The sequence below is a fragment of the Loxodonta africana genome, chromosome 20 (assembly GCF_030014295.1).
Source record: "Loxodonta africana isolate mLoxAfr1 chromosome 20, mLoxAfr1.hap2, whole genome shotgun sequence".
In the NCBI taxonomy this organism is placed as follows: Eukaryota; Metazoa; Chordata; class Mammalia; order Proboscidea; family Elephantidae; genus Loxodonta; species Loxodonta africana.
The window spans coordinates 66,247,073-66,273,751 of record NC_087361.1 but is presented as its reverse complement, the minus strand read 5'-3'; the positions used below and the strand labels follow the sequence as shown (position 1 = coordinate 66,273,751).

Below are 26,679 nucleotides of genomic sequence, written 5' to 3'. Positions count from 1 at the left end.
GAAAAAAAAATCACGGCACCTCTAATGAGATTAGATAGTAAGACAGAGTTTAAAACTTAGGGGTTATATTTTCCATGCATTCATTACTTTGTTTTACTGCCTAGGTATTTTCTTTGGTACGTTCTTCTTTGTTTTATCCATGGTTGTTCCCTGCTGGATATTTCTCATGCGCAAAAAATGGTAAGTTCAGCCAGCTCTCCTGGAAAATGTTTATAACTGTAACCGCCACTTCTTTGAAACTAAAGGGAAGGAAAAAAAAAAAAAAAACCTGAAAAAAAAGCCCCAAACCAAAAACCCATTGCCATCAAGTCGATTCCAACCCATAGTGACCCTACAGGATAGAGTAGAACTGCCCCATAGGGTTTCCAAGGAGCGGCCTGATGGATTCCAACTACTAATCTTTTGGTTAGCAGCCTGAGCTCCTAACCACTGCGCCAGGGTAAGTTCAGCTGCTTCTCCCAGAAAATATTCAAAACCCTAAGTGCCACTTCTTAGAAGCCAAAGGAAAAGAAAAGAAAACCTAAAAAAAAAAAAGCCCTTTGCTATATAAATAAAAAATAGATGTGGAAATTTTTGTAAAAAGGACCCTTGACATACACTGTGAATAGGGGAGTGTTCAGAATAAGGGAGATAAACATGGTATTAAGAACACTTTTTAAAAAAGCTTAGAATTTTAAGGAATAGGTTTTACACTAAGAGAAAAAAAAGCAGAGAGAATTTTAAAAAGGTATTGATGAAGAAGCTGATATCCTAGTTTTGCTGAGATAGTCCAGGCACTGGCCTCAAAACACAGAACTTATCATGGCACTGGAGTTAGAGTGTATGTCCTGCTGACACACATATCACAAGCTGCCAGCATGGAAGAACTGAGACACTGCATTGCATATTAAAAAGTAAATCTTTTATAAATGCCACTTTTTAAACTTTCAAATACCTTGCAAGGATTAAATTTTTAAACAAATAACTAAAGATTTTAGAGCGAGAAGAGACTATACGCAGCTTTTGTGCTGGCTAGTTTAATTATAACAAAATTAGTGACATCGGAGTCCTTGAGATAAATGTTATAGGCTGATGAGCAAATTCTGTTCTTACGAGAAATAGAATTTGTAATTTTACGTGAACAGTTTCTATAGCAAGCATTCTAAACAAATACATTTCCTACAACGAGCTTTACAGTAATTAAAATTTTGATATGTCACAGGAGATGACAGTAAAGTTTTTTAAAGTAGAAAATCACAGCTGAACTTGCAAACAACCTAGTCAGGAGCTCAATTGCACAATAAAGAATTAGTAGAAATTTAAATTTAAGTTAAATCTTTATCCTTTTGTGGCTTGACATGTAAATAATCTCTGTCCTTCTTCATCACAAGACAATGTAAGTAGCCTGATGCTTTAGACTAGCAAAGTACTGTGTAATAACTTTTTTCCCTTAAAGTTTCTCATCAAGTAGTTCCTTAATTTGTTAAGGAGACCTGGTGGCACAGTGATTAAAGTGATCAACTGCTAACCAGAAGGTTGGCAGTTTGAAACCAGCAGTGGCTCTGCTGGAGGAAGATGTGGCAGCCTGCTTCCGTAGAGATTTACAGCCTTGGAAACCCTATGGGGTTGGTATGAGTTGGAATCGACTCAATAGCAGTGGGTTTGGTTTGGGTTTGGGTAATTTGTTGGTTAATTTTTTTTTCTTTTAACTAAGGTTGAATTAGAGTGGTTGAAGCTACTGATTTTCTAATTAGGTACTAGTCTTTGGTTAAAACCATCAAGGGCAAATGATTATTTCTTCCTGTTGGAGATATTCAAGATGATCTCCCATCTCCTTTCCAATGACTTCATTCCTCATCTCCTATGCCCCATTCCTTGTTCATAAACTGGAGGATTGAATTCCATCTAACTATTGACTTGTTTTAACCACATATTTAAGCTCATTTCCTCATATTAGTAATCCTCAGACATAAACAACACTTGATAACCATTCCATAATTTCCATAGAAATTATTGGTTTGGCTGTTACCTATTTAAATAGCCTCCAGTCATACACCATTTCTTCATGAAGTACTTTCCATCTCTTAAAAGACACCTCTTTTTTTCACATTCTCTAAAAGTATAATGTCCATGGCACAATCGTTCTTTCTCTGATCAGTGACATTCAGGTATATGCTGTGAAAGAAGACCGTGGTCCTCTTTAGCCTCAAAGGTTACAGAGATAAACTTCCCAAATACCCAAGTAAACCAATTCTTGGGATTTATTTTCATCTTGGAAATAATGCCTAACTAAAATGGGGATGGATATTAAGTAATCAGGGTGCAGAAGTCCCTTTTCTTGGAAGTTACTGGGCTGATTAATCATGCTGTCATACTCTGATGAGTGGGTAAAGCTGATAAACTAAGCAGGTATGGCTATGTAGACAGGCTCAAATATTCCCTATCAGGAGCTCAGGCTTTCCTCATAGGAAGAGGAATACATAAACGTCCTCATGGTTAAGAAGGTGTCATGTGAGAGATGCCGAATACAAGAGTGAAGACCTTCCTGGGGTCACGTAACCGGAAGAGCGGTCCATCGCAGAGCCAAAAACAGCTTCAAGAGTAGCCCCAGATGGCATGCTCTGTGTGAGGCCCACGATCCAACCAGGTCTGGAAGGATGTGAGCTGAAGTCTCCTTTGATACAGTACATAATCCAGGAGCCCATCAATTTTTCCTTTTGTGGTAACTCTCTGAAGCAGTGTTTAGTACACTGATTCATTAAGCAAATATTTATTGACCACTTCGTCGTGCCAGGGGCTTGTTATCTATCCACAGGTGAAGGTAATTGACAAAAATCCCTGTTTTCAGGGAGCTTACATTATTCTCTTTAGTGGAGAGAGAGACAATAAATTAATCAGCAAAGGAAGATAAAGGCTATAAAAAAATAGAGCAACATGAGGAAGGATCAGGAATGTGGAGGGACAGATCTTTAATAGGACAGTTAAGGTGGTGACATCATTTCTGTGTGTATGTGTGTGTATTTTTATTTTTGTCTCATGTTGGTTTCTTAGTAAACCTTCAGACTGCTTGTGCTTTTTGAAAAAAAGGATTTTTTTTTTTTTTAAATGTCCTGTTTAGAGAGTTAGAGAGGGCAAGGAAGTGTGGCCATAAATGAGGTGGCAGGGGCATACCCAGCAGTAGCAGGGGCATAAAATAGCAGTCACAAATGACACTCAATGGGCTGAGGCAGGAAATGCAGGGAAATCTAAGATTCATTTTATCTTTGGTCTGTGCTGTCTGTGGTGCCGTGTTGGGAGGATGCCAAGGCTAAATCCAGCAAGCACCCGTGGTGTTCTGCCTGGAGACTGAAGGATGTTGATAGGTATATCTGCCATGCTTCTTCTTGCTCTGGGAATTCTGGTGCAACTCCTTACCAAGTTAAATATTGCCGTAAAGTTACCCCAAATTTCAAGGATGCTCACTGTTTTACTGCTCACCAACACTGAACTTGGTGAGCCAATCCGTTTCAGGCTTATGTCAAATTATTAATGATTCCCTACACCTTCTTAGTCATCAGCTTTGCAGATTCAGGACGTCTGACTACTCTGTGGCCTTCCTTCCGCTCAGCAGCCTTGCCTACGCTCTGCTAGCATCATCTCTTGTCTTCTTATCTCCACCATCCTCCTCACCATGCCCCTCCCTAGACTAGGTGCTCTTTGTCAGCAGGGACCACCTTTAAACCCCCAAAACCCATTGCTATCAAGTCAATTCTGACTCATAGTGATCTAGACACTCAAAATCATTTTTATTTAATGGTTTTGATCTATACTTAACAGCAGTCAAGATTAATAGTAAGAATAGCAACAGTTAACACCTAGACAGCAATTTGTTAAATAAATGCTCTCCATTTACTCTCTTCTTTGGTCCTCAAAGCAGCTCTGTGAGGTAGGTACACCCAATAATATTGTTACCCCAAAGCAGAGAAGATCCCAAGATGCACAGAAATTCAGTGACTTGCTTAAAATCACACCAGTACAAAGTTGTTAGGAGTTACGGCTTTAAAAAGATCATCTGATTCAAAATCCTGAACCTGTTATGCCCGTGCATTTGGAAATTTTAGCTGCCCACTTCTGAAACCAATTCTCTGTCACTGGAATTCAGTGTCCAGAATTGCATGTAGTGCAGAGTTACAATAATATTTCCTGCTTTTTTCTTAAAATATTCTTTTTGATTTCCATGTTTTATTGGGTTTGTTTTAACATCTCGAGTATATTGAGCCACTATCTCTCTAGAAACAATATACAATCTCTTCTTTTTGACTCTCCTCTGAGCTGGTAGTTTATAAGAAAATTAAAACAGTTTTGTAGAGGCATCTGTCCATAGAGAGTTTAGTGAAAGCTCTTCTGTCCACTCACAGACTTGCAAGTTCTTCCTGTGATTTACCTCATGGGCTCAACATTTCACTAGTGAAAAAAAATGCTGCTATCTGCACGTTTTGATATTTCACTGTGAATGTACTATGTAAATAATTTGAGAAAAATGTGAAGCAAGATGAATCATGCATCGACCATACACAGAAGAAACACTGTTTGGCCGTCTCCATACACAGCACATTTTTACTTGCCTCTTTTATCTGGCTCTAACCGGTTCCCATTTCTATCAAAAACAGGCTTCCTGTCTATAGTCAAATAAAATGTTTAAGCTTTCAATGGTGTGCTTGGAGTGATAAAACTATTAGAACCACCCTCTGTAAAGACTCCCTGCATTTTCTTATGTTCACGTTAACTGCTGTTAACCAACAGAAATTCCATTCATCTAACATCACTCACTGAGGTCCTATGCTCTCACACCCCACCCACCCCGAGGCTGGGAAAAAAAAAATTTTATCACCTAAGACTACTTCCAGGACACTACTCCTTTAACACTTAATCACCACTCCTTTGATGCTCACCCCACCTGGCTGTACAACCCTCTACTCTTCCTGTCGGGGGATCTCAAATTTGCCCTTCCTCATCCTGTGAATACTTGGGCCTCTAACTCACAGTCTTGTTTGTCTCAAATGCTGCCGTCATTCTAATTGCCCTGAAAGAGTAACTGAGTGATATGGAAGCAGTGGTAAGTGGTGAAAGGAGTCAACTCTTGTGCTTTCCTTCTTAAATTCCTAATGTAGTGAAACTGGTGAGACCTGAACTCGACAGGACTGCCTTGTTTTTCTGGGTCTTGCAAGTTTTCTGCCTTTGACAGGGAGCCGTCTTAGCACTTTTCTATTGCTTGTTTTAGTGCAACATATTTTAGTTTTCCTTCTCTGACAGGTTTCCGCCTTACAAAGGTTTCGGCTTTTGCAGGTTTTACTGTACCAATGTATACTTAAAGTCTAAAAGCAGTGTTATTGTATTACCATTTTATTTATGTAAAAAGCAGTACTTATTAAATGACCTCCAAAGAAGCAGTGTAGAATGAATAGAAGTTAAAAGCATGGGCTGTGTTCACAGTCCCTTATTAGGTGTTGGACCTGAGTAAGAGATTATCCTCTGTAAGCTTCATTTTCCTTGCCTGTAAACTACTGATAATAATAGCTACTACCTCACTTCACACAATGCCTCACTTATGGTAAGTGCCCGAAAACGTTACTATTGTTATTTATACATGATTGCTCTTACTAAAATTAAGATGTGATTCAGTGCTTCCTTTTGCTGTCAGTTCTCCTGCCCTCATGAGAGCTACCGCTGCTCTCCTAGCTGTGCGTTGCTTGTACAGAAAACAGAGCATGTATTGTCAGTTCTAGGGAAAAAGAGGTCTTGTGTAAGTCAGCAGTGCAGCCTGAGTGTCATGATCCTGTGGCTGGCAGTATTTACTAATCAAAATTATTTTGGAAATAACGAAGTGTGTTGTTTTAATGCATGGATGCTTATCCATATACAACTTAGAGTCTTTTGACAAATTACATAGGAAAATTTTAGTACTGCTTCCTAATCTAAGCTTTTACTTAGCACTGAAAGATAGGGTTTTGGTATGCCTTTCCTTTTATAGATCTTGTAGTGGTTTTAGGAACTTGAGGCAAATTGTACCCCAAATTTCAAAATGAAAGCTATTGACTAATTTCTTTCAAAACTGAAACTTATATGATGAAGATATTTTCCTGTTTTTCTCCTCTGCCAATTAGCAATAATACAAAGGAAAAGTCTAAAGAAGCGATTTTCCAGTTAAGTCCTCACGAAGGCAGCCATGTTCATCCTCAACCTCTGCAACCAAATCAGGAAAATAGCAGGTACCTTATTTATTGTATTAATATTTAATACACATATTGAATTCAAAGTTTTTTCAATAACTCAAATATAAAAAATGGATTTGAGTATGATTTGCAGTAGATGCCCTGAGTCACTGATACCAAAGAATTAAAAAAATAATATTCAGGAGCCAGAACCCACTTCTTGTTTCTTTCTTTTCTTGGATGATTATTTGCAGGGGTTTGAGGGTGATGACTCCATCAGTGCTATGCACAAACCAAAAAAAAAAAAAAAGCCCAGTGCCGTCGAGTCGATCCGACTCATAGCAACCCTATCTATGTATCTGCATACTAATACTGTCAACCTTTGAGAAGTCGCAAGTTTTTCCTTTTCTTGGGGAACCCCAGCATTTGCCGCCTGGCATGGCTCTATATCCTTCAGCTTCCCTCAAACGTGCAAATGGACAACAATTGTCCCTGAGGGTCTCTGAAGGATCCTGTGGATACTGCGGCTTTACCCTTCCCCTGGTTTCAAACCTTCACTGAGCTCTCTACCTCTACACTTCACCTGGCCTCTTACGCGGCTCTCTGCTTTCTGTCCTCCTCTGCTTGTGCTGATCCTATCTATCCCTTCATTCAACTTACCCAAAGGAGCCTCACCACAGGTGGTTACAGAATTGTTTGCTAAAGGTTTGGGGTGAAAAGGGAGATTATACCACAACCCAAAGCAGCACACAACATAGAACTGAATATCAGATATCACTGAACTAAAAAATAACCAGCTATACCAGAGGTCCGCAAACCATGACCTGTGGGGCAAATCCAGTGGGCCACCTGTTTTTGTAAATAAAGTTTCACTGGAACACAGTCACACCCATTCTTTATTTAAGTGTCTACGGCTGCTTCTACACTATAACGGCAGAATTGAGGAGTTGCAACAGAGACCCATAAGACCCACAAACCCGAAAATATTTGCTACCTGACCCTTTACCAGAAGAATGGCAATGCCTGAATTGTATCAGGTTGCTGTTGTGTGCTGTGGAATCTATTCTGGCCTACCATGAAGACTTTCTCACTGGCTAAGAAAGAAAATTTTCACTGGCTAGGTCCCCTTTAAGCCTTGGCTTACCACCCTTCCCCAGGGCTCTCTTGCTAAACAGTCTTCCCTATTGTTCAACTCTTTACTCTCAAAGTTCCTCATTTTGACTCTAAGACTGCTTGCAAATTCAGAACTCCATTTTTCTTTATCATACAGTGCAACTCATTTGGTCTTTGCTCATTCTGGCTGCCGAGGAGACCTAAAACGTCCTACCCATAAGGCCCATCGGGGCACTTTCAGAAACGATAGCACAATATGCCCCAGAAAGGAATTTGGCCACATGCATAGGAAGCAGAAGCAGAAGCACTGCATTTGTTAGGATATTTCCTTCCTGTCTACCCTATCTCCTTCCCCTTTCGACGTGTACTGACCTTAACCTGGCATCTTATATCTATGCGCGCACATTAAAAAAAGAAAAAAAAAAGCACATTAGAAATCCTAAATTCTTTACAGGACAGCAGAAGGGGCCGTAGGAAAGGTGAGGGGGGTGGGTGAGGCATTTTATCCTTAACCAAGATACAGGTATAAATCCATTGCCATCCAGCTGATTCTGATCCATAGCGACCCTGTAAGGTAGAGCAGAACTACCCCAGAGGGTTTCCAAGCCTGTATCTTTATGGAAGCAGACTGCCACATCTTTCTCCACTGGAGCAGCTGGTGGGTTCAGACCACTGACTGACCTTTCATTTAGCAGCTGAGCACTTAACCACTGCACCGCCAGGGCCCCTTAGATATAACTATAGGCAACTCAAATTTTTCTAAACACATAAACGCAGACTAGTTGTGTCCTATTTTCTCCTGTAACATAGATGAACTTACAGTGCCCTCTTTTATTATCTGGCTTCTAACTAATCACTTTGCGTCCACCTTATAGCTTGTTTTTCATTACTATTTAAGGAAGCAAATGAAATATGCATTGTTTTTTAAAAATTCAGAATTGCTATTTTACTTTTTGAAGCTTTAAAGTTATTCCAATAGTTTGAAAGGACAAAAGCATGATTTCTTTATCAACACAAATACATATTACACGGGAGCAGAAGAAATAACACAGATTTTCAGGTAATAAGACAGGGTATATTGCGCTTTCAGGGGCACCTTACGTTAGCCCTCTGAGGCTTTCAGGCTAATGCGCTGTTTGTTTCCTTTAAGGCTGGGGAGCTGTGAGAGAAAAGTCGGGCAACACCCATCTGGTCAGCTGTGCTGCCACCAGATAAATATAAACACGGAAAACAAACATGGACAGCCAGGGTGGTGGCTCTCTTCACAAGAGTTCATTTTAAAAAAAACATTCCACAAATGTGTTTAAAATATCATTTCTGTCAGTTTATCTGCCTAAAATACCTTTCTACCTTTCTTCCTGCTTAAGGTCCACTGATTCAGCTCAGAACTCATTCACCCAAGAAGTCGTCTTGAACGTCTCCAGCCCAAAGTGACATCTCTGGAACTCACTGCATTTCCTGACTATGCCATTTTTAAAATAAACTATTTTCTTGTAAAAGGAATATGTGCTCACTGAAAACAGAAACTATAAATACAAAAAATAGAAAAATGGCCTATAATAACTTCTGCAGGGTGGTTAATAGTAAGTTTCTTTGACTATTATTTTACATTTGCAGGATTGTACCTTGAGATTATATTAACTGTACAATATTGTATCTTGCTTTTTTCACAAATGACAGCCATTTTCAGCCATTAAAAAACTCTGTATAATAAACACATCCCATAGTATTCGAGCCATTATTTGCTTCCAGTCATATAGCCTTGTGACATTCATGTATCATTTTCTGCCTATGTAACTGTATTGTACTGATTCACTGCCTCATTCACTCGTTCTTCAAACATTCATTAGTCATTCATATGCCATTGTGCATACATATGTGTTCTCTCCCACACTAAATTATAAACTTCTTGTGAGTAGAGACCACTTTTTTGAATTTCCCAAAAACTCTGAGCATAGAGTTAATCAAATGAGAAGTACTCAGTAAATACTTGAGTGAATGGACTCATCAAAATTTCATTTATTCTTAAATCTCCAAATGAAAAATCAAATTCACAAAACAGACCAGACTTACTGGTCTGACAGAGCCTGGAGGAACCCCCAAGACTATGGCCCCAAGACACCCTTATGACCTGGAACTGAAACCATTCCAGGAAACCACCACCCAGCCAAACAAAAAAGCCATAATATAAACATAACACCTGAGAGAAATGTGCTCCCTAGAAAAATCAATTATAGGAGATCAAAGGGGCAATATCTGCCCAAAAGCAAAGATGAGAAGGCAGGAAGGACAGAAAATCAGGACTAAAGGAAACAGGAACCCAGGGTAGAAATGGGGAGTGCTGGCACATTGTGGGGAATGAAATCAAGGTCATGATATACTTTTTGTACAAACTATGGGATGGGAAACTAATTTGCTCTGAAACTGTCACCTAATTGCACACACACAAAAAATTTCATTTACTCTCAACTTTTTAAAACCATTCTCTTTACATCAAGATACACATCACCTTAAGTACAGTGACTCTTGACTGCCTTTTAATAAAAGGTAGTTGTTTTCCTTCCAGGCAATTCCAACTCATAGCAACCCTATAGGACAGAGTAGAACTGCACCATAGAGTTTCCAAGGAGCGCCTGGTGGATTTGAACTGCTGACCTCTCGGTTGGCACCTGTCACACTTAACCACTACGCCACCAGGGTTTCTGAATAGAAAGGTAGGAAGTCCTTAATTATGTCTTAAAATTTCCAGTGCAAGATTGGAATTTGACTACCGTATTCCACTGGAACAATGTTAATTAATCATTTGTGGCAACACTTAGTAGACAAGGAGTGAGTTGGAGTCTGTACTAAGCTTAAGACCTGTGCACCCAGGCCATGTGCGGTGACAGAGAGGGTGAAACAGGTGAAGAAGCAGATTTCAAAGACAGAGCATTACAGAGGTAGGGGAGGGGGGAGAGTGCTGACACATTCAGGGGTCTGCAACCAATGTCATGAAACAAGCTGTATATAAATTGTTGAATGAGAAACTAATCTGCTCTATAAATTTTCACCTCAACAACAATAAAATGTTCAAAAGAAAAAAAAAGACACAGCATGTTGAATATCATGAGAATGTTCAGTGATGACACAGGCAACATATGACACTGGGCAGTCTTGTGAAAGAGAACAATGACAAGGAACCCAGGTGACTAGGTGAGCTGGTGGACCTCAATAGGGGGTCTGTCTGTCCACCGATGGAAGGATAGCATCCCTGGCCTTAACAGGAGAGGCTCAAGCATGGCCTAAGAAGCATTTGGATGTCTTGGACTATACACTACCCTCTTTCAGTCTTGGGAGCCTTGGGAGCAGTGGATAAGAGTTCAGCTGCTAACCAAAACGTGGGCAGTTCGAACCTACCAGCTGCTCCTTGAAAACCCTGTGGGGAAGTTCTACTCCGTGCTGTAGGGTCGTTGTGAGTCCGAACTGATTTGACAGCAAAAGGTTTGGTTGGTTTTGTTCTCTCATTCTTGACAGTGATTAGGGGAAGAGGCCATCCTTTCTGAAGCTGACCTACCCAAGACTAACAGTTCTTGATTACTGGCACCTGCCACAACCACATTCGGGAAGAAAAGACTCAAGGAAATGTTTAGGTACAATGCCTTGTATATATTCTGGAGCAAGGCTCTTTTTATTTACCTGCTCAAATCTGAGAGCACTTTTTCTTTCTTTGACAAATCACTGAGGAAAGGTCAAGCTATTCATTAATCTCTTGCTTATCTACTCAATGTCACAGTTTTACGTCATACATTCTTGTGCCCTCCACAGCAGCAACAACAAAGGGCAATAAACAGTTCTTATAAACTTATTATTTAAGGGTATGTCCATAATGATCAAGATGATCAGCATATAAATTTTTTGTAGATCGGTTGTTGTGTATGCCGCTATCTAAATAAAAACACCGTTATTTCAATGTGTTTCCTTGACAAAGTACTGTAAAGCTGGAGAATACTTCAGACTAAATGTTGGTTTGAAAGGAGCCAATTCTTTTCAACAGAAGAAGAGCAGAGACTCAAAATCTTTGAAGTGACTTCACAGAGATGAAACATATGCTTTGAAAGATGCTGAAGAAGCTTTCATAGTATCTAGGGAAGCTAACTCAGCTTAGTTTGCATTACTGTCGTTCCTTTTTCTTCCCTTTATACTGAAAATCAGTGAAACCTGGAATATAAAAAATAGTTTCAATTACTTAAAGATGGTGTTGCCTGGGATTTCTGGTTTGGAAATTTGTTATTTTTCTTCCATATTTTAAAACGCTTATAAAATGGAATGGGCTGATTAAGGGGAACTTTTTAAGTTCAGGAAGATAGGAAAAACGAATAAGTCACATGTAATTATGCTGCCCAGCGATAACTTCTTGTTAATACTTTAATTTGTTTTTGCCTATTTTTTTCATATATGTGCTTATTTATACATAATATGTCTTAGTTTCCTTTTCTTTAATAAAGTTCACTCCTTTTTGAAAAATTTGAATAAAAATGTACGCCATATTATTCTCCACTTTCTCTAGGAAAAAAGAATAATTCCTGTTTACTGAAAATACATTCAATAATTATGAGGGATAGAGGTCAAGATTACTCAAAAGGAATAAATATCTGGAAAAAAATGACGATGCTTTGTATATTTCCTAAGCTTTTCTTCAGAAACATTAGTATTTTGTACCTTGTTCTGTATTTAAAAAAAATACCAAAAATAAACTTTTAAGAGTTTATCAGGTTAATAAACCCATACTGGCACTTTCTAAGTAAATGGCCCTGGAGTCTTTAGTGAGTCCAGATATTTATAGATCAAAAAGTTGTCAGTACAACGTCCTGGACCATACTAATGATCTCTAGAAAATATCAAAATCTTTCAGGATACTTAAAAATCAATTTGTGTATGACCACTGTTAATTTCTGGGTAATTCTATGTTTTAGTATTTAATAATTGCTTTAAAAGTATCTTCTGCCACTTGCTTTGTTACCTATATTAAGAGTGAGCTAGACATAATTAGCTTGAACTTCAGTTTAAAATCAAAACAGGATAGGCAAGGTCAACGGACAAACTGGGGGAAAAAAATGTAACTTATAGACGAGGAGGTGTAATTGCCCTATTAGAGAGTTTTAAAAATTCAAAGGCCAATACCCAAAAATGAGCAAATGACACACAGCCAGGTCACCAATAAAAAAAGGCAAATAGCCCATAAATATATGAGAAGATGCTCAACTGTTACTTAGCAAGATCTTTAACACATTTCTACTGTTTCTTGGGTGTTTGAAGAAGTAACTGTTTAAGGAGCATTAGAAATTAAATGCTTGAGAATTGGCCTTTCTAGGAATTAAACTTCCTCATCGCACACACACAAAAATTCTGCATTTGCTCTTTTTCTAGAACGTAGTAGGTCAATGAGCATTATGATTAAGAAATATCTGATACATGTGACTATTTTTTTATTGTGGTGAAAAACTGTGTGACTTTTAATTTTAATAAATCCATGGGATATTTTCCCTACAACAAGAGTTACCTATGGGAAGTACAATATATACTAACTATGGGTAAGACCCTATTGCCTAATGTCATTTGTATTACAGAACAGTTCTGTTAACCTGCCTTAAGTTTCTCATCTGAAAACCAGGACAGAACCAGGTGCTTTCCAAAGCTATTCACAGTGCTAAAATCCTAATTTTAATGTTTTGTTTGTGTATAGTTCAGAGTGAGATGTAAATTAAAGTCCATGATATTTAAATGAAAAAAAAAATTTCTGTCTTCACAAGTATGAGAATGTGGTTTGTAATATATTTACTTTTTTTAAAACTTTCAAGAGCCAAGAGGAAACAAAATGAACTTGTGTTCCTTCTGAGAAATGCCCTTTTCTGTGTACTCGGTTTCATGATTCCTGTGTAGTGTTTGGCATACCACAGTAATTATCTTGCTGGTAACAGGAAAGAGAATCAGACACAGCCAAAGATGAGGTACCTGCCAGCCTATTAATGTTCAGGGATAGAACTCAAAGAGTCATGGCTGCAAGTAAAGTAGAACAGTAAACATTTTGTGGTTCCTCCAACCATCAACAAAGGTCAATTGGTTGGCAGGTGCTTAATAGGTGTTAACGACGGTAGCATAGCTGCCCAGGGCAAGACCAAAAAGAAGGCTTAACTACCCCCTGTTTTGTTCTCCCCTGCCAGGTTTTCACAATTGCCTAGAACTATCTGTGTGCTGAGGATTCAGCAAAAACACTCTCCCCCAGGAAATAAGAGCCGTGACACAAATAGACATATGCACTCCCATGTTCATTGCAGCACTATTTACAAGAGCAAAAAAATGGGAACAACCCTAAGTGTCCAAAATGGATGAATGGGTAAACAAACTATGGTACATATACACAATGGAATACTAAGCAATGGTAAAGAACAATGATGAATCTGTGAAATGTGGATGAACTTGGAGGACATTATGCTGAGTGAAATAAGTCAATCACAAAAAGACAAACATTGTATGAGACCACTACTATAAATAAATCAAGAAAAGGATTTTACACACACACACACATTCTTTGATGGTTACCAGAGATAGGAGGGACAGGGAGGGAAAATCACCAATTAGAAAGAAGACGTATATTAATATTGGTGAAGGCAAAGACGTTACACAACGGGGAAGTCAGCACAAGAGGACCAAGGCAAAGGAAGGCACTGAGAGGAAAGCAAGAATAAAGGGTAACCACAGTAATTACCATAACATAGACAGCCCTGCAACAATAGTATTAACAAATAATAATCTGCAAATGGATATACAGGTAGACAGGTATGCTAAAGAGGAGAGGGAGGGTGCAAGGAGCACTCTACCTGCAGATACAGATTTGGTTATGGAGACTACTACATATACATTAGTAGATGCTGCATGTATGTTAATACAGACAATAGAAAACACAAGAGACACAATCATGGAAACTTCCTAGACATAACCAAACACCTCGTGGGGCAAAGTTAGTAGGCTTGAAGGCTGAGGACCACAGACTAAAGGGACACCTACATCGACTGGCATAACATAGTTCATAAAGACAATGTTCTACATCCTACTTTAGTGAGTAGTATCTGGGGTCTTAAAAGCTTGCAAGCTGTCATCTAAGATACAGCTATTGGTCTCATTCTGTCCAGAGCATAGGAGAGTGAAGAAAACCAAAGACACAAGGGAGCAATTAGCCAAAAGGACTAATGGACCACATGAACCACAGTCTACATGGCCCCAAGACCAGAAGAAGTAGAGGGTGTCTGGCCACCACTACCGACAGCTCTGACCAGGATCACAACAGAGGGTCCCAGGCAGAGCAGGACAAAAATGTAGAACAAAAATCAAAAACACAAAAAAGACCACACTTACTGGTCTGATAGAGACTGGAGGAACCTCCGAGAATGTGGCCCTAAGATACCCTTAGGTAACATAGAATCGACACCATTCCCGGAGACCACCCTTGAGCCAAATAATAGACTTACAAAATAAATAATAACACCAGAAAGGAATGAGCTCCTTAGAACAGTTAACTATAAGAGACCAAAAGGCAGTATCTGCCCAAAAGCAAAGATGAGAAGGCAGGAAGGGGTAAGAAAACCTGCTGAAATGTAATGGGGAACCCAGGGCAGAAATGGGGAGAGTGCTGACACATTGAGTGGGCTGCAATCAATGTCTTGGAACACTCTGTGTACAAATAATTGAATGGGTATCTATTTTGCTCTGTAAACCTTCACCTAAAATAAGTATTTATTTTAAAAAATATTTCAGTATGAAAATAGTCAGGTACCAAAACACTGGAAGACAAAATGAAGTAGACAGATGCTTGCATCTACTTATAATGAATAAGTTTGAATAAGTAAAACTGAATATTGTTGACATTTCTTTGTAAGTGACATTTTGAAATATGGTAGAGTCACCAAGAGTTGGAAATGAGTCGACAGCAAAGGGCTTGAGTTATATATATATATATATATATATATATATATATATACACACACACACACAGGAGCCCTGGTGGCACACTGGTTAAGAGCTATGGCTGCTAAGCAAAATGTCGGTGGCAGTTCGAATCTACCAGGCGCTCCTTGGAAACTCTATAAGGCAGTTCTCCTCTGTCCTACAGGGTAGCTATGATATATATATACATATATCTCCATTGTGAATGTAATTTCTACAGATCTTACTACTGGTAATAAGACTTACAAAAAAAAAAAAGAAAGCTCTATTTCTGTCTCATAGAACTTATCCAGAAAAATAGCAAACAATAGGTGAAATCAAAATGTTTAAGAAATCAAACCCACAGGCCCCAGAAGAAAACAAATAATAAAAATTAGAGCTGAACTAAATGAAATAGAAAACAGAAAAACAATTGAAAGAATTAACAAGACCAAAAGCTGGTTTTTTGAAAAAATCAACAAAATTGATAAACCACTGGCCAAACTGACAAAAGAAAAACAGGAGAGGAAGAAAATACCCAAATGAGAAATGAGATGGGTGATATTACAACAGACCCAAATGAAATTAAAAGAATCATATCAGATTATTATAAAAAACTGTACTCTAACAAATTTGAAAACCTAGAAGAAATGGATGAATTCCTAGAAACACAGTTCCTATCTAAACTACCACAAACAGAGGTAGAACAACTAAATAGGCCCATTACAAAAGAAGAGTTTGAAAAGGTAATCAGAAAACTTCCAACAAAAAAAAGCCCTGGTCTGGAAGGCTTCACTGCAGAGTTCTACCAAACTGCAGAGAAGAGTTAACACCACTACTACTAAAGGTATTTCAGAGCATAGAAAAGAACGGAATACTCCCAAACTCATTCTATGAAGCCACCATATTCCTGATACCAAAACCAGGTAAAGACACCACAAGAAAAGAAAATTATAGACCTATATCCCTCAAGAGCGTAGATGCAAAAATCCTCAACAAAATTCCAGCCAACAGAATTCAACAACATATTAAAAAAATAAATCACCATGACCAAGTGAGATTCATACCAGGTATGTGGGATGGTTCAACATTCGAAAACAATTAATGTAATCTATCACATAAATAAAACAAAAGACAAGAATCACATGATTTTATCAATTGATGCAGAAAAGGCATTTGACAAAGTTTGACACCCTTTCATGATAAAAACTCTCAGCAAAATAGAAGGACAATTCCTTAACATAATAAAGGGCATTTATACAAAGCCAACAGCCAACATCACCCTAAATGGAGAGAGCCTGAAAACATTCCCACTGAGATCGGGAACCAGACAAGGATGCCCTTTATCACCACTCTTATTCAGCATTGTGTTGGAGCTCCTAGCCAGAGCAATTAGGCTAGATGAAGAAATAAAGGCATCCAGATTGGCAAGGAAGAAGTAAAATTATCTCTATTTGCAGATGACATGATATCATACACAGAAAACCCTAAGCGATCCTCAAGAAAACTACTGAAACTAATAGAAGAGTTCAGCAGAGTATCGGGATACAAGATAAACATACAAAAATCAGTTGGATTCCTCTACACCAACAAAAAGAACATCGAAGAGGAAATCACCAAATCAATGTCATTTACAGTAGCCCCCAAGAAGATAAAATACTTAGGAATAAATCTTACCGGAGATGTAAAAGACTTACACAAAGAAAACTACAGTATGCTTCTGCAAGAAACCAAAAGAGACTTACATAAGAGGAAAAACATACCTTGCTCATGAATAGGAAGACTTAACATTATAAAAATGTCTATTCTACTAAAAAAGATCTATAGATATAATGCAACTCCGATCCAAATTCCGATGACATTCTTTACTGAGATGGAGAAACAAATCACCAACTTCATATGGAAGGGAAAGAGGCCCCGGATAAATAAGGCATTACTGAAAAAGAAAGACAAAGCGGGAGGCCTTACTTTACCTGATTTTAGAACCTATTATACCACCACAGTAGTCAAAACAGCCTGGTACTGGTACAACAACAGATACATAGACCAATGGAACAGAATTGAGAATCCAGACATAAATCCATCCAAATATGAGCAGCTGATATTTGACAAAGGCCCCAAAACAGTTAAATGGGGGAAAAGACAGTCTTTTTAGCAAATGGTGCTGGCATAACTGGATATCCATCTGTAAAAAAATGAAACAAGACCCATACCTCACTCCATGCACAAAAACGCGCTCAAAATGGATCAAAGACCTAAACATAAAATCTGAAACAATAAAGATCATGGAAGAAAAAATAGGGACAATGTCAGGAGCCCTAACACATGGCATAAACAGTATACAAAACATTATTGAGAATGCAGAAGAAAAACTAGATAACTGGGAGCTCCTCAAAATGAAACACCTATGCCCATCCAAAGACTTCACCAAAAGAGTAAAAAGACTACCTATAGACTAGGAAAAAGTTTTCAGCTATGACATTTCCAATCAGCGTCTGATCTCTAAAATCTACATGATACTGCAAAAACTCAACTACAAAAAGACAACCCAATTAAAAAATGGGCAGAAGATATAAATAGACACTTCACTAAAGAAGACATTCAGGTAGCTAACAGATACATGAGGAAATGTTCACGATCTTTAGCCATTAGAGAAATGCAGATCAAAACTACAATGAGATTTCATCTCACTCCAACAAGGCTGGCATTAATCCAAAAAACACAAAATAATAAATCTTGGAGAGGCTGTGGAGAGACTGGAACTCTTTTACACTGCTGTTGGGAATGTCAAATGGTACAACCACTTTGGAAATCGATCTGATGTTTCCTTAAAAAGTTAGAAATAGAACTACCATACAGCCCAGAAATCCCACTCCTCGGAATATATCCTAGAGAAATAACAGCCTTTACACAAACAGATATATGCACACCCATGTTTATTGCAGCACTGTTTACAATAGCAAAAAGATGGACGCAACCAAGGTGTCCATCAACGGATGAATGGATAAATAAATTATGGTATATTCACACAATGGAATACTACACATCGATAAAGAACAATGGTGAATCTGTGAAACATTTCATAACATGGAGGAACCTGGAAGGCATTATGCTGAGTGAAACTAGTCAGAGGCAAAAGACAAATATTGTATAAGAGCACTGTTATAAGATCTTGAGAAATAGTTTAAACTAAGAACACATTCTTTTGTGGTTACGAGAGGGGGGAGGGAGGGAGGGTAGGAGAGAGTTATTTACTGATTAGATACTAGATAAGAAGTACTTTAGGTGAAGGGAAGGACAACACTCAATACAGGGAAAGTCAGCTCAACTGGACTGGACCAAAAGCAAAGAAGTTCCCTGAATAAACTGAATGCTTGGAAGGTCAGTGGAGCAAGGGTGGGGGTTTGGGGACGATGGCTTCAGGGGACATCTAAGTCAATTGGCAAAATAAATTCTATTAAGAAAACATTCTGCATCCCACTTTGAAGTGTGGTGTCTGGGGTCTTAAATGCTAACAAGCGGCCATCTAAGATGCATCAATTAGTCTCAACCCACCGGGATCAAAAGAGAATGAAGAACACCAAGGTCACAAGGTAATTATGAGCCCAAGAGGCAGAAAGGGCCACATGAACTAGAGACTTACGTCATCCTGGGACCAGAAGAACTGGATGGTGCCCGGCCGCAACAGATGACTGCCCTGACAGGGAGCACAACAGAGAACCCCTGAGGGAGCAGGAGATCAGTGGGATGCAGACCCCAAATTCTCATAAAAAGATCAGACTTATTGGTCTGACTAAGGCTAGAAGAATACCAGTGGTCATGGTCCCCAAACCTTCTGTTGGCCCAGGACAGGAACCGTTGCCAAAGACAATTCATCAGACATGGATTGGATTGGATTGGACAATGGTTTGGAGAGAGATGCTGATGAGGAGTGAGCTATTTGTATCAGGTGGACACTTGTGACTATGTTGGCATCTCCTGTCTAGAGGGAAGATGGGAGGGTACAGGGGGTTAGAAACTGGCAAAAACGGTCACAAAAGGAGAGACTGGAAGGAGGGAGCTGGCTGACTCATTGGGGGGAGAGTAAGTGGGAGTATATAGTAAGGTGTATATAAGTTTATATGTGACAGACTGACTTGATTTGTAAACTTTCACTTAAAGCACAATAAAAATTATTTTTAAAAATTAGTGTAAGAAATCAAATGTGAAAGTCTTTAATTACCTGAAAAATGGCTTGATGAACTCGAAGCATAGAAAATTTCATTGTCTGAAAGGTTCCTGTAAAATAATATTCTTGAATCTAATTTAGTACCTGAAACTAGGAAACCGAACACTAGCCATTTTTTTTCCTCCTATCTTTTTAATTTTCTCATGTGAAAAAAATCCTACTTCTAAGCTTCAAAACAGATAGGACTTTTTCTTAAAATTGTACTTCAGATGAAGGTTCACAGAACAAACTAGCTTCTCATTAAACAATTAGTCCACATATTGTTTAGTTACATTGGTTGTCAACACCATGACATGTCAACATTTCTCCCCTTCTCGACCTTGGGTTCCCTATTACTGGCTTTCCTGTCCCCTCCTGCCTTCTAGTCCTTGCCCCTGGGCTGGTGTACCCCTTTAGTCTCCTTTTATTTTGTGGGCCTATCTAATCTTTGGCTGAAGGGTGAACTTCAGGAGTGACTTCAGTACTGAGCTAAAAGGGTGTCTGGGGGCCACACTCTCTGGGTTTCCGCGGTCTTTGCTAGACCAGTAAGTCTGGTCTTTTTTTTTGTGTGTGTGTGAGTTAGAATTTTGTTCAACATTTTTCTCCAGCTCTGTCTGGGACCCTCCACTGTGATCCCTGTTAGAGCAGTGGGTGGTGGTAGGCAGGCACCATCTAGTAGTGCTAGACTCAGTCTGGTAGAGGCTGTAGTATTTGTGATCCATTAGTCATCTGGGCTAATCTTTCACCTGAGTCTTTGGTTTCCTTCATTCTCCCTTGCTCCAGATGGGGTGAGACCAGCAGAGCCAGATGGGACATTTTTAGTATTTATTGTTGCAGAGAATAATAAACAGATTTTCTGCTTTCACAAATAAGTGCAATATTGAGTCACAGAATGTTTCTGTCATATCACTTTCACAAGTATAAGCATTAACAGAAATGACATTTCCTCGTCATTAAGTTTCCTATTCACTGTTTCCTTATTTTAATTTTACTTCCTTTAAGTATCATCACGGAACGTCAGCATTTTAAAATCCAAGATAGTAAGGTGTTTACTTTGCATACCACCTCTACACTAAGTGTTTTCTATGCTTTGTCAAGAATTCACAAAATTTTCACAGGAAAAGGAAATTCTATGGGTTGGTGAACCCAGAAAGTCTTCAGTGCATATCAGATACAGAGTTATGTTAAATATATATAAACTGTAGTAATTACAGAAGGACCATTCGAGCTTCCTAGAGGGCCTTCATTTCCTCACCATCCTCTCATACCTTATCCCTGTGTAACACAGGTTCCATCCTCATCATTCTGTGAACAAAATATCACTGGGTACATGGGTTAGAGTTTTAAAACTAACCTTTGACCAAATGTAACACAGGATCAACGCGGAAAACTTATAAAACTGAAAGCACAAAGAAAACAAAATATCCATAAGCCTATCAACTACTGTTAATTTTGGTATGTTTCCAACTAGTCTCCTTTTAAGCACATTAATATGGTGCTTTTGTTTTAATAAAATGAACGTCATGATGTACATACTGATATATCAGAGTGATCTTTTACAACACTTGCTACATAGGATTTCATCACATAAAAGTACCTACCATAAATTCTTCAACGGTCTTACTAGACCCTCAGCACTTACATTTTTTCCAAAATTACAAATCTTTGCTCACAGCGCTGATGTTTTGGGATAAGCTAAGTGCTACAGCTGCTAACCAAAGGGTCGGCAGTTCGAATCCGCCAGACTCTCCTTGGAAACTCTATGGGGCACTTCTACTCTGTCCTATAGGGTCACTATGAGTTGGAATTGACTCGACGGCACTAGGTAAGTGAGACTGTGGTTTAAAAGTCATGTCCATTTTAAGACCTTTAACGTACTGCTAACCTGACCTCCAAAGTTTTGTTCTTCCACTAAAAGTTAGGGAGTGATGCCCCTCCTTGCCCAACACTGGCTGATGTTTTTATACTCTTTTGACCGCTTTTAAAATACCAGTCAGGTTACTTTTATTTATTTACGTTGTCACACAGGCTTACTCGCAGCTCTACTGATAAATCTTACTCATTCTTAATTTTTAGGGGTTGTTGGAGAGATTCTCTCACCAGAAAAGTTCTCCTCCTGATCCACTCCATTTAACCCATCCCATCTCCTAAGGCATTCATTGCTTCTAGGAATTTGGCACTTAAAACACCCTGTCTTTACATTTTTTATGAGTGTACATTTCACCTTCAATAAAACATTCAGCTGCTCAAGAGCAAGAGCTACACAGAATTGAGGTGCAATATGCTAATCGTCCTGTTTCTAAACAATTCACCTTCCCATGGGGTCTCTGAAGGAAGTCCAGGAAGAGCAATTTCCACTCAGGGTTGGGAGTGCAGTGGCCAAACCCTCTTTGTGATTTTGAAAACCAGCAGGTGTTGAGAGGGTTTAGCAGAAGGCACTTCTTAAGCAAGTACGATCCTTAATCATGCCTGATTCATGCCAAATATTGGGTAAAGACGCAAGTAGTCCGGACCACCCGGAGTGCCCCAGGACAATGGGGCTCTGAGGGGTGCTGGTTCCACAGTGTCATGGATTGAATTATGTCCCCTCAAAAACGTGTATATTGACTTGGTTAGGGCCATGATTCCCAGTATTGTGTGATTATTCTCCATTTTGTGATTGTAATTTTATGTTAGAGAGGATTAGGGTGGGATTGTAACACCCTTACCAGGTCACATCCCTGAGCCAATGTAAAGGGAGTTTTCATGGGGTGTGGCCTGCACCACCTTTTATCTCTCAAGAGGTGAAAAGAAAGGGAAGCAAGCAGAGTTGGGGACCTCATACCACCAAAAAAGCAGCACGGAGAGCACAGGGCATCCCTTGGACCTGAGGTTCCCCCTGCTAAGAAGCTCCCAGAGAAGACCCATGACAAGGACCTTCCTCTGGAGCCCACAGAGAGAGGAATCCTTCCCCAGTAGCCAGCGCCGTGAATTCGGACATGTAGCCTACTGGACTGTGAGAGAATAAACTTCTCTGTTAAAGTCATCCACTTGTGGTATTTCTGTTATAGCAGCACTAGATGACTAAGATACACAGTGACCCACTTCCTGCACCCTTGGTGTCCATTTTTAGCCCAGTGCCTTTTATTCTTCAATGCCCAGTTCCCAGTAAAGGAACAAGTTTCCCGTCCGCCCTTCCTGGGCAGGGCGGTAACCCGGTTCACCCAGCTGTAAGGCTGAAGAGCGGATGTAGCCAGAGCACTCACGCCCCATTCCAGGGAAGCTGGCGGCCACTTTCAAAACCCCTTGGGTTAGTCAGGCCACACCCACCTATTCCGGCCCGTTAGGCGGCCGCCTTGGGCCTGCAAGCCTGGGCACCGAGGCCCCGCCTTCCAGCGCGCCGATTGGCCCCGCCCTCCAGCGCGCCGATTGGCCCCGCCTTCCAGGGCGCCGATTGGCCTCACCTGGCTCCTGTACTACAAGTCACTTCCGCCCGGGGCGTGGTCCGGGCCACGCCCACCTGCTGTTGGGTACTTGTTACTTCGTGAGTCTGAGGATTGTTGCGTCTGATAGCCAGGCTCTGGGGGGTTTCTCTGCCCCGAAGGCTCTCGGGTTTCCGCAGGATCACCGGGAAAATGACAGTGTCTGCCGCGCCGCCCACGGCCCCTGCCTGCCGCCGCGAGAGTCCCTTTACTTCCTGGTGCTCCTTGGGAGCGGTTTTGATGTCTGTAGTGTTCCACCTGCTAATTAAACACACCGGTAAGACCCCGGCGAGGGTGCGCGCGCAGTCCGGAAGGCTGCTGGGCGGGCGAGGAGGCCCGCGCTCGGCTGACCTGGGTCGTGTGTCTTATGGTGTAGGGCATGGCAAGGTTCCCCGGGGTCGCGCTGCGCCGGGATTTGGGGGGACCATGAGTTGCATGGCTTGGTTGCAGTACGGAACTGGGCGGTGCGGAGGTGGTGGCCGCCGCAGGTGTTTTTATAGCGGCTGTGCTGTGTTTACGGTGATTTAAATGAACCTTTCTTAGCTGTGGAAACCCTGGTTGCCTAGTGGTTAGGTGCTACGGTTGCTAACCAAAAGGTCCGCAGTTCGAATCCACCGGGCGCTCCTTGGAAACTCTGTGGGGCAGTTCTGCTCTGTCCTGTAGGGTCGCTATGAGTCGGAATCGACTGGACAGCAGTGGGTTTGGTTTTGGGGGGTTTCCTTAGCTGTGCTGTAAGTGCTGGCGGAGAGGCACAGCCGCCGTTGGCTGGAGCCGTGCTGTGCCGCCAGCAAGGGCCAGGGCGGTGTTTCTGGGACTGAGGCTCACCCGGAAGGGGAGCAGATGGCGTGCTTCGGTGAGGGCTTGGTATGAGGTGACTTGGGGTCTCGAGTGTTGCCAAGGTCTCTGCAGTATCCGCGTTGAAGGCTAGGGTGGCGGAGCCCAGGTACGCTTTTGGCGCGGAGTGTACTTTGCGGACGTTGAGGGGGCCCTACTTGGCGGTACCGAGTGTGGAGCCAGGAAACGCTCGTTTTGCTTTGTATGAATGAGTTCGAGCTGTGGGGTTGGGGAGGGTACATTGTGCTTGTTGTGCTTGCGGTCGGAGCAGGCACTAGATGCCAAGGTTTAGAGGGATGGAAAGGGAACTTAGCTTTTTAAACCTTCTAGAAACAGGCTCCTTCTTGCCGGTGACCGTGTTGGTCCACGGCAGAGGAGCGCTCTTCTTTGGCAGATTGCTGCTTCCTCTTCCCCCACCCCCCGCCCCGAGCCATCCTCCTGCTCCTAAAAATAAATAAAATAAAAAATATATATATATAAAAAAAATTTTTTTTAAAGCAGTTTCTAATTCTATTACCTAACGGCTTTTGGGCATTGTTTTCCTTCTTTTCATTAGATTGTGTCATATTTGAGGGCATATTTGCAAGCCGTGGTACCTTGGTAGCCAAACCTAGTAAGAAATTAGTGTCCTAAGAAAGAAATGTTAATGTGGCCCCTACAGTTCATAAACTAAAGCAGAGGGTCTATCCCACTAAGCTTGTTTCATATTTTATTGAATGGGATAAGTACTTAAAAAATGGTAAAAAAAAAAAAAAATACGTGTGTGTGTGTGTTTCTATTGTATGCAACTTGCACAAAGGACAGCTATTTTTTAATATTTTGGTGTGTTCCTTCTAGTCTGTGCACCTGTGTCTCTATGCCCAGGTTATCTTTAGGATCCGGTTACATGTAGAAGTCTGTAGTAGTGCAAACGGTTAACTGCTCTAGGCTGCTAACTGAAAGGTTGGAGGTTCAAGGTACCGCTCCACTCTCTCCACCCTTATTTGTTTTGTTCACTGTTATAGCCCCAGTGCCAGGCACATAGTGGGCAATCACTAAATATTAGTAGAATTTAAAGGGTGATAGACATTATCCGGAGCCCTGGTAGCGCAGCAGCTGAGAGCTACGGCTGCAAACCAAAAGGTCGGCAGTTTGAATCCACGAGGCACTCCGTGGAAACCCTGTGGGGCAGTTCTGCTCTGTCCTGTAGGGTCACTGTAGGGTCGCTATGAGTCAGAATCAGCTGGATGGCAACGGGTGTGATTTTTTTTTTTTTTTGGTAGATATTAATCCATAACATCATGCTAACGAATATATTATAAACTAAAAGAAATGCTACGGAAGAAAGGAGCACGATTCTCTATTGCATTTAACAAATGACTGGAGGCAGATTTTCTCCTCAGCACATGGGCCAAGCTCTGCAGCTTTAGGGTGTCTGCACTTGCTGTTCCCTGTGCCTTGGCACACTCTCCCGCCTCTCCGAATAATTAGCTCCTTCTTATCCTGCCAACTAGCAGGGGTGTCCCCCTTCAGAGAGGCCTTTTCTGACCACCCTCTCTGAGGTAGACAGACATTCGTCTACCTGCTAACTTTTGATCATCCTGCCAAAACTATCTTTTATGTTCTCTGTCTCTCCCCACAAGATAGACATCTTGTCTTGTCAGACTTAAGGTGCTAAAGGCCCAAATTTTGGTGCAAATAGTTAAGTGCATGACTGCTAACCAAAAGGTTAGTGGTTCAAACCCATGCAGAGGCACCTCGGAAGAAAGGCCTGGCAATCCGCTTCCAAAAGGTTACAGCCTTGAAAACCCTATGGGGCACAGTTCTACTCTGCACACATATGAGGTCACCATGAGGTGGGGTCATCTCCATGGCAACTGGTTTGGTTTTTTTGATTTGTAGCTGTTAAGTACCAGCAAATATATTTGACAGGGGCTTAGAGCCCAGGAAGAAGTTAATTCTTCCTGCTCTCCAGGAGGAAAGTTCTTTAAAGAGCCATGTTTAGGATGGCCTTTCTGTGGTGTGTAAGTAGTACGGCAGGGGCGGCTTAGGGTCAGAAAGTATCTGTCTTCCCTGTTTACGTAGACTTTCCAGAGCTCACAGAACTTCAGTCTCCCTTCTCACTGATCATTAAAAAGTTCATTTTGGTTGGGGGTTCCTTTTCTTCACCATTAAAAAGCAGTGGTGATGAGAAGAAAACAAGGAATTTTTTGAAAAAAAGAATGGTGTTTAGAATAGGCTTAAAACTAGAAGTTGAAAGAGACTAAGATTGCTGTTTGAAATAGACGAAAATAGATGAAATAAATATGGTCCAACATGATGGGAAACAAAACTAAAAGTAAGAAAAGGGAAAAAAAAGGCCAAAAGGTAAAACTCAAGATAGGCATAAACCCTAGTGAAAGTCAAAATGAGAATTCACCATGTTTATGTGCCATCAGTGTGGTGGGCAAGGAGAATACATGAGTAAAATAAGCCTTTCTGTTTTGGAGCGGTTTACACTGTCAGGAGGAGAGAGTTTTCTAAGCAGACAGTGCTGTGCATGTGAGGCCTTTCATGTCAAAGGGAGTTGCGAAACGATAAGGGATTGCAGGAGGGAACATTTGTCAAATTCCAGAATTAGTCTCATTCTTCTAGAAGACTGGTTACGTTTGAGTCACTGACTCATGGGGACCTCTTGTGTGTCAGAGTAGAACTATGTTCCATAGGGTTTTCAGTGGCTGATTTTTTTAGTAGATCACCAGCCCTTTCTTCTGAGGTGCCTCTGGATGGATTCGAACCTCCAGCCTTTTGGTTAGCAGCTGATTGCATTAACTGTTCACACCACCCAGGGAGTCCTTCTCTAGAAAAGAGGCTGCTTATTTGGATGGAACCCATTAACTCTGTCATTTGTGATCTCTTCTGTCTATTTTAGGTCTTTCCAATTTAAGGAAGCCAAGATCAATAAGTACTTACACAG

General features: G+C 40.6%; 2 protein-coding genes across 22 annotated transcripts in view; both read left to right on the top strand.

The window, feature by feature from the left end:
• The window catches only part of CR1 (complement C3b/C4b receptor 1 (Knops blood group)), a 130,654-nt gene extending 121,652 nt beyond the window's left edge, over positions 1–9,002 (top strand). For 4 of the 5 annotated variants that reach the window (XM_023548392.2, XM_023548391.2, XM_064273267.1 and 1 more), the window contains 3 exons: positions 105–180; positions 6,123–6,227; positions 8,651–9,002. In XM_023548392.2, the coding sequence (XP_023404160.2) occupies positions 105–180; positions 6,123–6,227; positions 8,651–8,717 (248 nt within the window). In that variant the 3' untranslated portion in view covers positions 8,718–9,002. The remainder of the gene's footprint in view (positions 1–104; positions 181–6,122; positions 6,228–8,650) is intronic. The other variant, XR_010318748.1, reaches the window with a different exon arrangement.
• Positions 9,003–22,924: 13,922 nt separating this feature from the next.
• Positions 22,925–26,679, top strand: part of CD46 (CD46 molecule) — a 76,497-nt gene continuing 72,742 nt past the window's right edge. For 9 of the 17 annotated variants that reach the window (XR_010318741.1, XR_002785794.2, XM_023548400.2 and 6 more), the window contains exon 1: positions 22,926–23,187. Coding sequence is in view for 14 of the 17 variants with exons in the window: in XM_023548400.2 (XP_023404168.2) it covers positions 23,064–23,187 (124 nt within the window). In the remaining 3 variants the exon portion in view is untranslated. Of the gene's footprint in view, positions 23,188–26,679 lie in introns of all 17 variants that reach the window. The other 8 variants (XR_010318740.1, XM_023548397.2, XM_023548396.2 and 5 more) reach the window with 1 other exon arrangement.